The sequence below is a fragment of the Elgaria multicarinata genome, chromosome 12 (genome assembly GCF_023053635.1).
Source record: "Elgaria multicarinata webbii isolate HBS135686 ecotype San Diego chromosome 12, rElgMul1.1.pri, whole genome shotgun sequence".
In the NCBI taxonomy this organism is placed as follows: Eukaryota; Metazoa; Chordata; class Lepidosauria; order Squamata; family Anguidae; genus Elgaria; species Elgaria multicarinata.
Window position 1 is genome coordinate 31,139,840 of NC_086182.1, and position 14,660 is coordinate 31,154,499.

The 14,660-nt window shown below is 48.8% G+C and overlaps 1 protein-coding gene across 5 annotated transcripts in view; it reads right to left on the minus strand.

The window, feature by feature from the left end:
- Positions 1 to 395: 395 nt before the first annotated feature.
- NCAM1 (neural cell adhesion molecule 1) overlaps positions 396 to 14,660 on the minus strand; it is a 231,289-nt gene continuing 217,024 nt past the window's right edge. For 4 of the 5 annotated variants that reach the window (XM_063139154.1, XM_063139157.1, XM_063139156.1 and 1 more), the window contains 3 exons: positions 7,598 to 7,805; positions 5,638 to 5,754; positions 397 to 724 (listed from right to left, as the gene is read on the minus strand). In XM_063139154.1, the coding sequence (XP_062995224.1) occupies positions 604 to 724; positions 5,638 to 5,754; positions 7,598 to 7,805 (446 nt within the window). In that variant the 3' untranslated portion in view covers positions 397 to 603. Of the gene's footprint in view, positions 725 to 4,089; positions 4,861 to 5,637; positions 5,755 to 7,597; positions 7,806 to 14,660 lie in introns of all 5 variants that reach the window. The other variant, XM_063139160.1, reaches the window with a different exon arrangement.

The following is a 14,660-nucleotide window of genomic DNA, read 5'->3' on the forward strand; positions in this document are numbered from 1 at the left end:
ACTTTGAGTACAGAACAATTCAAAGTGAACAGAAGAAAAAAGGGTGGGACATAACTTACTTCAGAGAGTTTACAGGGGTTTTTTTCAACTTGGCTAAGTAGTATAAAAATAAACGATTCAGGACTGGTGGTATCAGTCAGCCCAAGCTGACGGAGTCATGGCTTCCTAATTCTGTTCTGAATCTCCTAAACATGCTGCAGTTGTTGCTGTTGTGACTTTTTTTTTAAAAAAAAAAAAAAAAACCTGCATGGATATTTTGCAAGGATTCTGGCGTCCTAATGGGATTGTGGACTTATCCTTGGAAGAAAAAGAAGAAGAAAAGTATTTCCTTTTTTCTTAAAAGCAAGTGCACACAAAATAAAATTCTCCCTACAAACCTACCGAAACAAAAACAAATGAACAAAATACATCCCCCCAGCCCAAACACATTTTCCCCGTCGTATGCATTTTTGTTTGTTTTCTTAAAAAAAAAGAAAAAGAGAAAAAAGAAAAAGGCAAAGACACTAGAGGGATGAGATGTGTGTTGTGTTTTAAATGCTCAGGTGAAGTTGTTCTGTCAATCTTTTTTTAAAAATTTTTGTTTTGTTTTGGCTCGGTCGCCCATCATGCTTTGCTTTCGTTTTCATTTGTTTGTGTAGCTTCGTTGGGCACCGTCTTGACTTCCGCGGGGGCTGTCTTGGCTTCCGTGGCTGGAATCGCAGACTTTTCTTCTATGGGGGTTTTCCTGTTGGAAGAATCACCAAAACATTGTGGGTTAGCAGCTGCCATTATTATTATCATTATTATTATTATTATTATTATTATTATTATTATTATTATTTGTATCCCGCCTTTTGCCCAATGCTGGGCCTCAAGGCGGCCTTACAACGTTTAAAATATACATGGGGAGGGGGGAAACAAAACCATAAACAATTAAAAAATACACAACAAAATTATAAGACATTAACATAGATGGAGGGCTGGATTGTTCTCCAAAGGCCTGCTTGAACACAAAAGTTTTAGCCTGCTTCCGAAAGCCCATCAAGAAGGGAGCCAGCCTAGCTTCCCCGGATAGAGAGTTCCAGAGCACCGGAGCAGCCACCGAGAAGGCCCTCTCCCATGTTCCCACCAAGCGTGCCTGTGAAGAAGGTGGGACTGAAAGAAGGGCTCCTCCAGAAGATCTCAAAGCACGGGCAGGCTCATAAGGAAGAATACGTTCTTTCAAATAACCTGGACCCGAATCATATAGAGCTTTATAGGTCATAACCAGCACTTTGAATTGTGCCCGGAAACAGACTGGAAGCCGTTCTCAACAAAAAGTGGCGTTTGGAAATGGAGAAGGGACCTCCCCAGAAACGTTGCCTGTGCAAGAGAGCCCCGAACCTGCTTAAAACAGAACAGATCCCTAAGGGGGCAGAAGAACAGGAATTATAGGTAGGGATGGGCAAACTTCCCCTAGTCCTATTCACACTCTGCTCGCTGGACTCCCGGTGCTTTGCCTGACCCGGCGTGTATGCAAGCCAAGCCGCCAGACAGTTCCTGGGTGAACGGGAAAAGCTCGCAACTTTGTTTTTCTGTCCACAAGCTGCAATTTGTGCACATTCATGACGAGGACCATTTACGTCTGTAATTCTGCACGAATTGTGCTATTTATGGCCGTGAATATGCGCCAACTGCGATTTATGTAAATATTTCCAGCTGAGAATTTGCTCCAATCAGGATTTGCACCAAAAAGAGAGTGGAAAACCGTGAGCTTGCCTGATTCAGCACACGCTGAGGCAAGTCGGCTCAGGAATCCAGGAGCTGGCAGCCGAGGGGGGCAGTGGTGAGCTGGCAAAAACTCACCAAGCTCTACCATCCAATCTGGATTCCTGCAAGATCCCTAGTCACAGGTTCCCTTAGTCCAGCCTTCCTCAACCTGGGGCGCTCCAGATGTGTTGGGCTGCATCTCCCAGAATGCCCCAGAGCTGGGGCATTCTGGGAGTTGTAGTCCAACACATCTGGAGAGCCCCAGGTTGAGGAAGGCTGCCTTAGTGATTTCCTTTTACAAAAACAGCTGCTCTGCTAGTTCTCATGGCCTGCCACGCAAAATAAACACATGGTGATGATGGCAGAGGGCTGGGGGCATCCTAAGGATGAATATTATACTCCCCCCGCATTACATCTTTTGATACAAGTTGGGAAGACAGTTTAAAAAAGCAGAAGACCTGAGCTGGAACAGTCAGTTGCTAATCTGACAGAGGTAACCATGTCTGAATGTTCTGATATTTGGAACACCTAAACCGCTCACCCCTTTTCCGTTTGGTGTGCCGACTAATTAAATATCCTTAAACTTTTAGCAATGGTAAGATTAAATAGTTAAATACAGAAGTAATAATAATAATGATCACAATAGGAACAGTCTCAGTACCATCTCCGTTAACAGTATTAAAAGAGACATGGGGGGGGTGTCCTTTGAACCCCTATTCAGGGGGCTGTTTTTGTTTTTGTTTTAGCAAGAATCTTCCAGCTCTTTCAGTTTCCTTATCTGGATGGAGATAGCCTAGCTACAGTTATCCATGCTTTGATAACCTCTCGCTTGGATTACTGCAATGCGTTATACGTGGAGCTGCCTTTGAAAACGGTCCGGAAACTTCGACTGGTACAAAACAGGGCAGCACAGTTACTAACAGGGACTGGCTGACGAGACCACATTACACCAGTCCTTTTCCCGCTTCATTGGCTGCCAGTCCAGGCCCGGGCCCAGTTCAAAGTGCTGGTATTAACATTTAAAGCCCTAAACGGCTTGGGGCCAGGCTATCTGAAGGAACGCCTCCTCCCGTATGTACCTGCCCGGACCCTAAGGTCATCCTCAGGGGTCCTTCTCCGCGAGACCCTGCCAAAGGAAGTGAGGCAGGTGGCTACAAGGAGGAGGGCCTTCTCTGCTGTGGCACCCCGGCTGTGGAATGAGCTCCCTAAGGAGGTTCGCCTGGCACCTACATTATATGCTTTTAGATGCCAGGTGAAGACCGTTTTATTCTCCCAACATTTTAACAATCTATAAATACATTTTAACATGGTGTTTTAAATTTGTAATTTTGCATTGCTGCTGTTTTTATCTGGTTGAGCTTTTATATTGTATTTTATATTATGGTTTTATACTGTTGTTTTATACTTTGAATGGTTTTAATTTTTGTGAACCGCCCAGAGAGCTCCAGCTATTGGGCGGCATAGAAATGTAATAAATAAATAAATAAATTTCCTGAGATTCCCCAGAAGCATGCCTCCCCTTTCCCCTTTGTTTTAGTGTCATTAAGATGTATTCAAAAGCTTCTCAATGTCTCAGAGGGGCCAAGCAGGGCTTCTGCACCTGAGTTAGTCAGTATTCTCTCACCCCTCCGTTCCCACCCAGGAAACAGTCCTGGACTTAAGTTACGTTTGCGCCTTTTCTGGGATCTTCTCTCTCTTAAAACTGCCCCCCTCCCGTCCCCTATACCGTTGGCATTTTCTTCTACCACTGGCAAATTCAGTCATATCTGGCTGCTTTGCTCTGGGGAAGAGGGGGAAGGAAGCACTTTGCTGTTGCCTAGCAACCACCAGATGGAATCTCCCATCTAGAGGAAAGTCATCTACGTTCGAAACAACTAATGATATCTTGCAGAACATCTCGCAAAAAAAGGAGGGAAAAGGCCACGCTCAAAACTTTGGCATTCCCTCAGCCCCAATTAGTCATTTGTTTGCAAAGTTAGATGGTTCCCCCCTTCCAGTGCTCAGCAAATACTTTGCTTCCTAGAAGCTAAGTTGATGGCATCCTTGGCCCCTTCCAATTCAGTCCCCTAAAATGGAATTGGATGGAGCAGCTGGGAAGACTAAAGAGAAGGCGGAAAACATAATTATGACAAGATCTGGAGACCTCTGTCACAGGTCGGCAGGCACAATGGACCCAAGACACCTGAATTCCAAGCCTGCAGTCGTGAGCGCATGGTTAAACAGCACGGTTAAATAGCTCGCTTAGAGAAACAGCCAGGTTAATTTGAAACGAACATATAGAACTGGCGCAAAAAAACATAGCACGGCACAGAAAGGGGACACAGCACACGACAAGAGGAGTTTTAAGGTGGGGAGGCCTACTCTGTCTTCGCAGGTGCTGGTGATGCGGAACTCTCTGGAGCGGAAGCAGCGGCTTGGCCTCCGGGTGCAGCGGCGGGGGCCGCTGTGCCCAACGCTGCAAAAACATCCTTGGCCAGATCAATGTCTGGGGTCTTGAAGGTCCCTTCGTCCATTTTAAAGTCCTCGTTCTGAGCAGCGTTTGTGGCGCCCCCTGTGGCCGCCTCACCCTTCTGGTTTGCTGCATTCTTCGCCATCTCTGTTGGACTCTTCACTGCACTTGGCTGCGTGGTTTCCTTTTCTGGGCTTTTGGAGCTGGAGGCCTCCTGCTTTGGCTCTGAAGGGGCTGGAGCGCTAGCGGGGTTTGGCGGTGGTGGGGCAGGGGACTTGCTGGCAGCAGCGGGACCCTTGGGAGCCTCGGGCGTTTTTGCAGAGGAGCTGGGGCTCAGGACTGCCCCTTGGTTGGTCAGGACGCCTGATGACACATTGCCAGGGGCCGGAGTAGAAGTGGGGGTGTCACTGAGGTCAACCAAGGGGGCGACTTTGGGGGTGGAGGTGGGCGGGGGTGAAGATACCGCTGCCGCTTTTGACGGCGTGCCCTGGTTAGGGGCCACGGAATTGGAGTCGGGCATGGGCGTGGCAGGCAGAGTGAGGCTGGAGGTAAGCGTGGTGGTTTCACTGGTGGGGCTATTCTGAGCGGTGGCAAAGGTTTCGGTGATCGTGTCCGAGTTAGTGGTAACTGTGGTGACGGATGGCATCATGTCCTCGGTGGCTGCTGCAGTATCAGCAGGGTGCCTGTGAGGAGGTGAGGAAGGAAAGCGGAAGGGGAGGGCGGAGCGGGAGAGAGAGGAAGGAAGGAAGGAAGAGAAAGAGAGAGAGAGAGAGAAATAGACCATGAAGGCCATGAAAGCGGCAGGCAGCTGGGTGAGTCAATGCAACTGCAGAAACAACATGCGGTTATTTAACACACAAGGAAAAGGAAGAAAAACAATCAAGCCTTTGGACGCCACGGTGGCCGCAGGGAGGAACCTCCAAGGACAGGCAAGGGTCTTGAGATCACCGACTGTATAAAAAGAGCACCCACCTCGGCTCTTCCTCGAACACGTTTTGAGGTTTGGAGCATATCTTCCAAAGATCCCGTTCCATAGGCAATACCTCTTTCTGACGCCTCTTTAGGAACGGTTGCAGACGGTGCTTTTTGAACGTAACCATTGAAACGGCACTGCAGTACCCTTCGCACGCCGCCCCACCCCTGCACCTGTTGGCGTACAGGGAACTGCCAACGACGGCACTTCTGTTGAAGTGGAGCCTAGTCCACACACACACACGCAGGCACATATACACATCAAATTGGCCTGTTGGGTGAACAGCCCAGGGAGACGGTGGAGATATTCCTTGTTCCCAAAAGGCGTGTTGTTCCCCACCTCGATCCAGAGGGAGAGGTGGATAATAAAATTATTATTATTATTATTATTATTATTATTATTATTATTATTATTATTATTTGCTTCCTTGTCGAGGGGCACAGACACACCCAGGAAGGCTTTGACCCCACCCCCATTCTCAACGTACTCTGGCTCCGTTAGCGGCGTGGTCTCGTTGGGCTCCGTATGTTTGCCTCCGTCGTGGTTCGGGGTGCGTTCCTCCTCCGTTCGCACTTCCACAATAGGCTCTTTTGATTCGTCTTTCCTGAAAACAGGAAGGAGAGAAGGGTCGTGGTTGGAAGGCAGCCTTGTAAATGAGCCCCACAGCTACTCGCCTGCCCCCCCTTTTTTTACTCGTTTGCTTTTTGCTCAAGGGGGCGGCTGGAGAATCCTGTTCCTTCTTTACCAGCTCTGCGTGTGAGTGGCAAGCAGGCTGGCCCGGCATTTATCAGGCTAGAAACGAGAGTTTCTCTGCTCGTCATGCCGGAGGCAGAGCCCCATTTGGCTTGGCCCGTATACAACACCCAAGTGGAGCTGGAAGTGGTGGCACAGACGGCTCTGTGGCTTTGCCACCGGGCAGGCTGTGCATCTGGCACAGAAACACCGCCGGCTGGTAGCGGCAGGAAGGCGCATCCTTCCCTCCTCCCGCCAGCTCTCTTGGTTTCTATGCTGGGCATGCGGGAGACCTCGACCTCCCGTGCATCCAGTTAAAAAGCACACGCCGGGGGCTGCCAGAGAGAGGATGACGTAGGCGCTCCGTGCCTTTGTCAGCAGCCTGGTTGGTTTCTACGCTGGGGGAATGCCTGGGCGTCTCAGACAACCAGGCAAGCAAGTAACAACAAGGCTGTCGTACGGCTCCGTGTTCTGGAAAAAGGGTGCAGGGAGCTTCAGGTAGGGATGTGCTCCGCTTCTAATCGGACCGGCGAATTAGAAGCGGAGCGGGGGGCTTCGCCTGCCCTTAAGGCGGAGGCGAAGAGGATTGGGGGGCCGGCGGAGCGTGGCGGAGAGGATCGAGGTGAAGGCGGATCCTTCGCCTCGATCCGGAGCTCCGCCGGAAAGTTAAGTGGGGTTTACCGGGCCCTGCCGCTGTCGCTGTCACTCATGTGGCGACAGCGGCAGGGACCGGTAAAACCCCCCTCCTCTCCCTTACCTGCCGGTCCGTCGGCTTCTTCAATTGAGCCCGTGGTTCAACCAGGAAGTCTAGGCCGCACTTGAGGCAGGTAAGGACGGAGGCAGGTAAGGCCACCCTCCCCCTTGGTCCCTTACCAGGCTCTGCCGCCGTCGCCTTACCTGGCGCCACTCGCCTCCACTGTGGAGCTCCGCGGTGAAGAGGAGCGGAGTATGGGCGGAGCGGAGCGGGCCAATCCAAAAATGTTGGATCGGCCCGCGGGGCGGAGCGGGGGGGGGGGTGTCCGTGCACACCCCTAGCTTCAGGCCCAGCCCTCAGCATCTCCAGTTAACAGGATTTGAGGCAGAAAGACCTCAGAGAGCTGCTGCCAGTCAGAGAATGCAACGCTGGGCTAGATGGACCACCAGTCAGACTCGATATAAGGCAGTTTCCTATGTTTATGCCCCTTTGGGGAGGGTCCGTAGCTCAGCAGTGGAACACATGTTTTCCATGCAGAAGGTCACAGGTTCAATTCGTGGCATCTCCAGTTAAAAAAAGACTGGGAAAGCCCCCCACCCCACCCCCCCGGTAGCTTGTACTGTCGCTTGCACTGCCATACTGTAGGTTGTACTGCCTAAAGGGAAGGAGTGTTTAATGCTTTATGTGTGTATGTTATGTGTTTTAGAGTTTTAAATTTTTTATACTTGATTTTATCTCAATTTTAGAATTTCTGTAAACTGCCCAGAGAGCCCTGGCTATGGGAGCGGTATATAAGTGTAATAAATAAATAAATGAATAAATAAAGGTGTGGAAATGGGAGATTCAGCCGGGGACCCAGCCGGCGCTGGGAGAGCAATGACCACCGCTCCAACGGGAGAACAGCAAAGGGGGGGTGATGATGTCATCCAGCCTGTGGATCCACCCCCCCCCCCCACACACACACTTAAAGCAAGTTCCCCACCCCTGCTGTACAGAGGAGGGCAGGCATGCTGTTACTCACGAGAAAGCAGCTTTGCCCTCTTCCATGTCCTTGCCCTTTGCCCCTGGACCGGATTTGCCACACATGTTGACGGCAATGCACATCAAGAGGCCGCACTTGTTGAGGAAGTAGCACGTGACGTCTACAGCCACCAGCAGGAGGACGAAGATGACGATGAGGATGCCCACAATGGCAGCGGTGCCCAGCCCCGACGCAGGGCTTGTGCTAGCTTTAGAGAGCAAGAGAAAAAGGGGAGGGGAAAACACAGCGGTAAGCAAGGAGGCAGGGCGACGTCATTCCTCCCAGCACCAAGACGCGCCTGTCTCCTTTCCGGTTTGCTTAGGGGAACGTTATCAGAGCAGGGCTCATTTCCTCCCTTCCCAGAATGCCCCTGTCCACCAGAGAGAAACACATAATTTCCTCTCCAGAATGCAGAGCAGGTGAGGGCTCAAATGAGTCCTGATGCAGATCTTGTGTGTGTGTGCGTCATATACTCCTGTTTCTAAAAAATGTGCAAAACAACAAGAACCCACCAGGCTAGAGAGTCAACTCCATGCCTCCAGCAGAAGTTTGGAGGCACCCAATTCTACTTCAACTTGTTTGGACGTTGCCTAAAACAGCTTTACCCAACCAGGGCCCCTTCTGTTTTTGACTACAATCCCCATCACCCCTGACCACTGGCACCACTGCCTGGGGCTAATGGGAGTTGTAGTCCAAAACATCTGGAAGGCACCTGGTTGGGGAAGGCTCTGGCAATGCAGAAGCTATAATGTCTGCAAAACCCTTCTTGAGGCTGTGAGCAGGATACCTGGGTGACGGGCTGAGCAGGATACCTGGGTGACGGGCTGAGCAGGATACCTGGTGACGGGCTGAGCAGGATACTTGGGTGACGGGCTGAGCACTGGCTGTTAGCCAAACCCAGGCTCCATTTTCAAGGACAACGTAATTCAGCCAGATGTTGGAAGCTGGCAATGTGCTCCCATCTCATGAGGAAAGTGCATTATGGGAGCAGAGTGAGGCGATGGCTCTCAACCCAAGTTTTTACCAGTTCCTCTCTGACATGGAGCTTTCTAGTCTAGCCTGAGCCCAGAGAATCCTCAGCCTGTGTAGACAAGGCATCATTAGCTATGCCAGGTGTCGTTCCTCTTGTGTATATTCAGAGGACACAAAAAGGCGCAACAGCTTTTCGCCAACGTTTTGTGTTTTGAACCTGTGGAATAGCAGGCCCTGCCTGAGGAAATCCAGCAAGTCCCAACCCCCTTGCTATTTTTAGGCAGCTGTGGGGAATGTTTTGATTTCAAATGGTTTTTAATACGTGACCTGCGCTTAAAAACAACAACCTAAAACTGATCTATCAAGGTCTTCTGCTTTAAATCGATTGTTACATTTCTGATTGTCACTTGGGTTGTTTTTAAACAGCAAAGTGTGGTAAAATAACAGGACACTGATCTCTTCATGCCAGTTGACACCCCGTCTCTTTATGTAACCACCTGCCCACCCCAATCTTCTGCTTCAAACCACGATTTGGATGCTTTACCTTTTCTTGGCTGTTTGCGGTGTGGCTGAAGGAGGACTTGGGCCTGGAGACAGCTGTTGGCAGGTGACTGTGAGTTATGCTACATGCATTGTAACTAGGGTGACCATATGAAAAGGAAGACAGGGCTCCTGTATCTTTAACAGTTGCATAGAAAAGGGAATTTCAGCAGGTGTCATTTGTATATATGGGGAACCTGGTGAAATTCCCTCTTCATCACAACAGTTAAAGTGCAGGAGCTATACTAAAGTGACCAGATTTAACAGAGGGCAGGGCACCTGCAGCTTTAACTATTGTTATGAAGAGGGAATTTCCCCAGGTTCTCCATATATAACAAAGGACACCTGCTGAAATTTCCTTTTCAATACAACTGTTAAAGATACAGGAGCCCTGTCCTCCTTTTCATATGGTCACCCTAATTGTAACTCAACTCAGTAGCTCACCCTACAATTGGGGAGAGTGCACACAGCTCCAAAGTATTATGGGTTGGATCCAGGCTTAGTCATACTTAAGAGCAGACCTGGTAGGGAGGGAACGTGGTACCCTTGGCAGTAATACAACCCCAGACACCTTTCTTGGTACTCACCAAGGTCCCCTACTCCTTCCATTTTTAAAAAATTATTATTATTATTATTATTATTATTATTATTATTATTATTATTATTATAAATTTGCTGCGAACTGGGTTTCTGTTGGTGATGAAAACTGTGGGTTCAAATGAACTGCTTACTGTGTTGGGGCTCAGTCCGCACCTCTGTCTTATACTCAGTCTTTTGGGCAGGTCCTTTACCTAGCCTCCCATGGCAGCCATTTTGTGACAGTTTCTCAAATTGCCAAATGTGCCCATGGCTCAAAACGCTTGCCTAAACCAGGAGCAACTTCGTTGGAATCAATGGGACTTAAGTCAGACGTGACTAATTTTAAGTCCTACCCATTTCAAGGGCTCTACTCGAAGTATGATTAGGTTTGGATCCAACCCTACGGTACCAAATGCTGGGATTTATCAGAGGAAGGAGACTGTTGGGGAAAGGGTGTTAAGAGCTCCTACTCTGTACTTGTGCACTTTCCTGGGGCACTTAGGAGACCACCACTGGGAGGTTGGGCCACCAGTGGCCCAACCTAATATGGGCCACTGATCTGACCAAACAGAACAATGCTTAAGTTCTTGTGACTCAAGCTGAGACATGCCAACCTATGTTATTGCTCAGTCTTACTAGGCCCTCGCAACATCACTCTGATGCAGGGAGAGCTTCCACAGATGACAGCATCTTTCATTGCACATCAGATGACCAGTACAAAGCCCTCTTAATAGAGAAATTATTACTGTTTCTATTAGCTTTTCTGTTCCATCAGGATCACCTTTTACAGACGGGGCTCAATGGGAAATCTCCAAGGTCCTCCAAAACTTGCCCTGTCCCTTCTAACTAAGCTAGCTCCCAGGAGTCCAGAATGAAGACTGAGAGGCTTTGCCCTGCTCCGGTTCCTTTATTGGCCATAGCTAGACCTAAGGTTTATCCCTGGATCGTCCAGGGGTCAAACCTGTTCATCTAGGTGACACACAGGGGATCCAGTGCTCAGGCAGGGGTGAACCTTGGATGATCCCAGGATAAACCTTAGGTCTAGCTGTAGCCATTGTTTCTCCTTTTGTCCTAACCTACATACCGACTCCTTCTGAATTCTGATTTAGCCAGGAGAATAATGTTAATGCTGAAAGTGGAGCACACGGTTTGCCACAGCTTTCAGTTCATTTGTATCTGCTGGTCTCTTTTTGCTGGGCCCAATTCAAATTGCTGGTGTGAACCTTTAAAGCCCTAAACAGCTTGGGGCCCTGTTACCTGAACAATTGGTTCTTCCCATATATTCCTACGCAAACACAGAGGTCATCTTCAAGGCCTAGTGGCTACAGGAGAGAAGGCTTTCATTGTAAAGTGCCCGAGTTGCAGAAGCAGCTGCCCTATCAAGGCTCACCTAGCACCTACTTTGTATTCTTCTTCTTCACACTGGGTTAAGGCTTAAAAAAAGTCTTCCAGGCTTTTTTTCCCCTTGAGCCTTTTAATGGGCTTTGAGGTTTCATCTTTTTAAAAGTCTCAACAACATTCTCTGTATAATTTTATCCCTTTATCTTTGATATTTGTATTGTTCATATTGTATTTAATTAAGAAAGCCATCCGGAGAAAAAGTAAAATAAAATAAATGTTATCCATGTGCACTGTTGCATTGCTAAAACACTGCAAAAAGTCAAATCTGATGTGATCACAGGCAGGATTCCATCAAGATTCTGTTTTGTGTAGTGTTTTTACTGATGTGCACTTTTACGCTTGCTTGTTGGTAAAATGTCATGCAAAAAAAGCATTTTGCTACAAGTATTTATGCAAACTAGGGGTGTGCACAGACCCCCCGCTCCGCTTCACTTGCAGATCCGCCATTTTCCGGATCGGGCCGCTCCGCCCCGCCCCCGCTCCGCCCACTTCCGCTCCGCTCCGCCCGGAGCTCCAGATCCGGATCCGGAGCTCCGTTTCCCCCCCCCCATAGGCTTGCATTGAAAGCTAAAAAATTATACAACTTTTTTTCTGTTCAAGTTAGAAACCTCATGTTTGGCACCATGACACCTCATGGGGATATACACACGCATGCCAAGTTTCAAAGCAATCCCATCATCCCCTGATTTTTGGCGAATTTTTGAAAATCGGGCACCCCACACACAACATCCCTGCGAGGTGGGCAGGGGAGGAGGGAGGGAAGGCAGGCAGGCATGCAGCTGGCATTTCTGGGGGCATAAGGAAGTGAGCCAAGGATAAGCCAGTAATGCATATAAAATGGAATAAATCAATCAATAAACAAAGGAGGGGTGGAATTAAAAGCAGCAGTGTTGCTCAATAAACAACAAGAAGAACTTTTTTTAAAAGGCTATATCTGTCTTTTACCAGCAATAGGGGGACGTGCCCGGGGGAGGGGGAAGTAGCTGCCAGTTCAAGACACTGACAGCCACAGCTCTGAGAAGAAGTAAAACGCTCACTTCGACTCAGAACAGGCATTGCTCCACCACTGAAAAGTGACCATTCACTTCAACTCATGATAGGCATTGCTCCACCGTTTTACTCTCTTTGGAAGGCTCTATGGCCTTCCAGTGCAGGAGAGAGTGGGGGCACGTCCACGATGAGATGCCCTAGGGGAGCTCATCCCCTTGCACCACATCGATTCAGTTGTTCCCCAAGGTTAGGGTGGGGAGCAGTGCTGTGTTTCTATCTCTTATTCTTGGCTTAGTATATGATTTCAGGTTGTGTTTGTGCATTTGGTGGGGCTACTGTGTTAAAAAACACGGGGAAAAGCCCGTTCAGATGAAGAAAGAGAAGTTTCCCAGAATCCCAAGTTACCTGTTTTGCCTATGCCCTCCTCCAACTTTGGGATCATCATGACCGGGAGCTGACTCTGCCCCTCAGCCCTTTGAAAAAGGTATTTTTCCCGCCGATTTTTTAAAAACGTCTAGCCCGCGACCCGTACGATGCAGAAAGTTGAGAGTGGTCTCAAAATGACCCCCATCCACGACTCTCTGTGCACAAGAATTTCCAGAACGATAGCTTAAACCCCCCCCAGTTATCCCCGATTCTTTCCCTCAATGCAATCCTATGGGCGAAAAGCCGAAAACGCAGTTTGAGCCGCGCGGTTGACCCGATTTTCACAAAAATATAGCCCGCGACCCGTACGATGCAGAAAGTTGAGAGTGGTCTCAAAATGACCCCCATCCACGACTCTCTGTGCACAAGAATTTCCAGAACGATAGCTTAAACCCCCCCCCAGTTATCCCCGATTCTTTCCCTCAATGCAATCCTATGGGCGAAAAGCCGAAAACGCAGTTTGAGCCGCGCGGTTGACCCGATTTTCACAAAAATATAGCCCGCGACCCAGACAACGCAGAAAGTTGAGAGTGGTCTCAAAATGACCCCCATCCACGACTCTCTGTGCACAAGAATTTCCAGAATGATAGCTTCAAAAACAACGTAGTTATGCGCGATTATTTGCCGCAATGCAATCCTATGGCGAAATGTTTTCAAGATGGCGACCGGAGCGCTCCGCCTGAACTCGGAGCTCCGAAAAATGGTCGCTTCTCTTCGCCTTGCTTCTAGGGGGTCCGCGGTCCGCTCCTACTCCGCCTCTGGGTAAGGCGGAGCAGGCCAATCCGCTACTGCTTCTACGCTCCTAATCGGAGCGGAGCACATCCCTAATGCAAACACGTTGATGTTGCTGTCTTTCTTCCTTTCTTTCATGTTTTTATCAATGCACTCCTGCACATTTTAGAGTGCTGAACACCACCATGCCCAAGTCCCAAGTCCTGGCATTCACAAAGGCTTTCTCCTCATCCGTAGACCAAAACTGAGGAACCAAAGCTCATCTCCATCTTTCAGCTACGGTGATAAGAGCAGCCATAAACTATTTGCTGTGCTATCAATGCTGCCTGTGTGTCATAGGCATTCAAAACTGTGCATTTTGGATTCTCGTGATGGAAATCTAAGAGGAGGAGGAAAGATTTGATGCGTCTGCTCAAGTTTCTTCTCTGTGAGCTGGCAGAAGAGAAGGCTGTTAACAGCTGAATAACCCATGCGTGAATTTTGAATACATTAGAGGGAATGTGTATGGCACTCCTCCCTCGCCTAGCAAGAACCGAGGGTGATGAATTTGTTTAATTATGTATCTTGGCAGAGAGCTGATCTGGCTGGCACAGGCATTCTGCAAGCAGTTAATGGACTTCTGACGCAAATGTCAGACTTCACCAGCCAACGCGAAGAAGAGAAGCAACATTATTTGCCCAACTCTGCCTTCCTTGGAACTCTGGTTTGGCTGGACGGAAGACGCAAGTGATTTCGCTTAATGCCGGCTGGGTTGGGATTGAGAGTTAGTCAGTGTCTCAATACTATCATAGCTAGACTAGTGGTGGGACTCCGTAGAAGGCAGCTTCCTAACAGTTTCCAGGCTGAGCTGCACAGAGATGTCATACCTCTGCCTAAGCCACTATCGTTCAGCTCATGACCCATTCCAACTGGTTCCATGGGAACCCCTGTCCATCAGCTTACAAATGTTCAACCACATTTTTAAAAAAACAACAACCCAGCAACAAAAACTATGGTAGATGGTTGACATCTGACGCTGGATCCCGGATGCAAAGTTTGCGTCAAAAGCATCTCGATGGGCTGGCTGCATTCATGTGTGTACAGATGAGCGCACTGTTGAAGCACACTTGCTGGATTTTGCACAGATGTACCATTTTCTCTTCAGGGTTGAGGTTTGGGGGAAACCCATTTTCTGTATGAAGCAGATGCTGGTTCCGGATAGCGCTAAATGGTGAGTCACTGCACTGTGGTTACTGCCTCCTTTCCACGCCAGCAGCAGTTTCTCAGCTTTTAAGGAATTGATTTTAAAACCCTGTGAAGGATCTGTACGTAGGGATGGCGGAAACTTGGCAATCAGGCCTCTTTGGGGCTCAATGGACTTTTGCTGCCCACCCGACTCGGCTTGCATTTACAAGCCAAGCTATGGGTTTTCCTCAAACTCTGG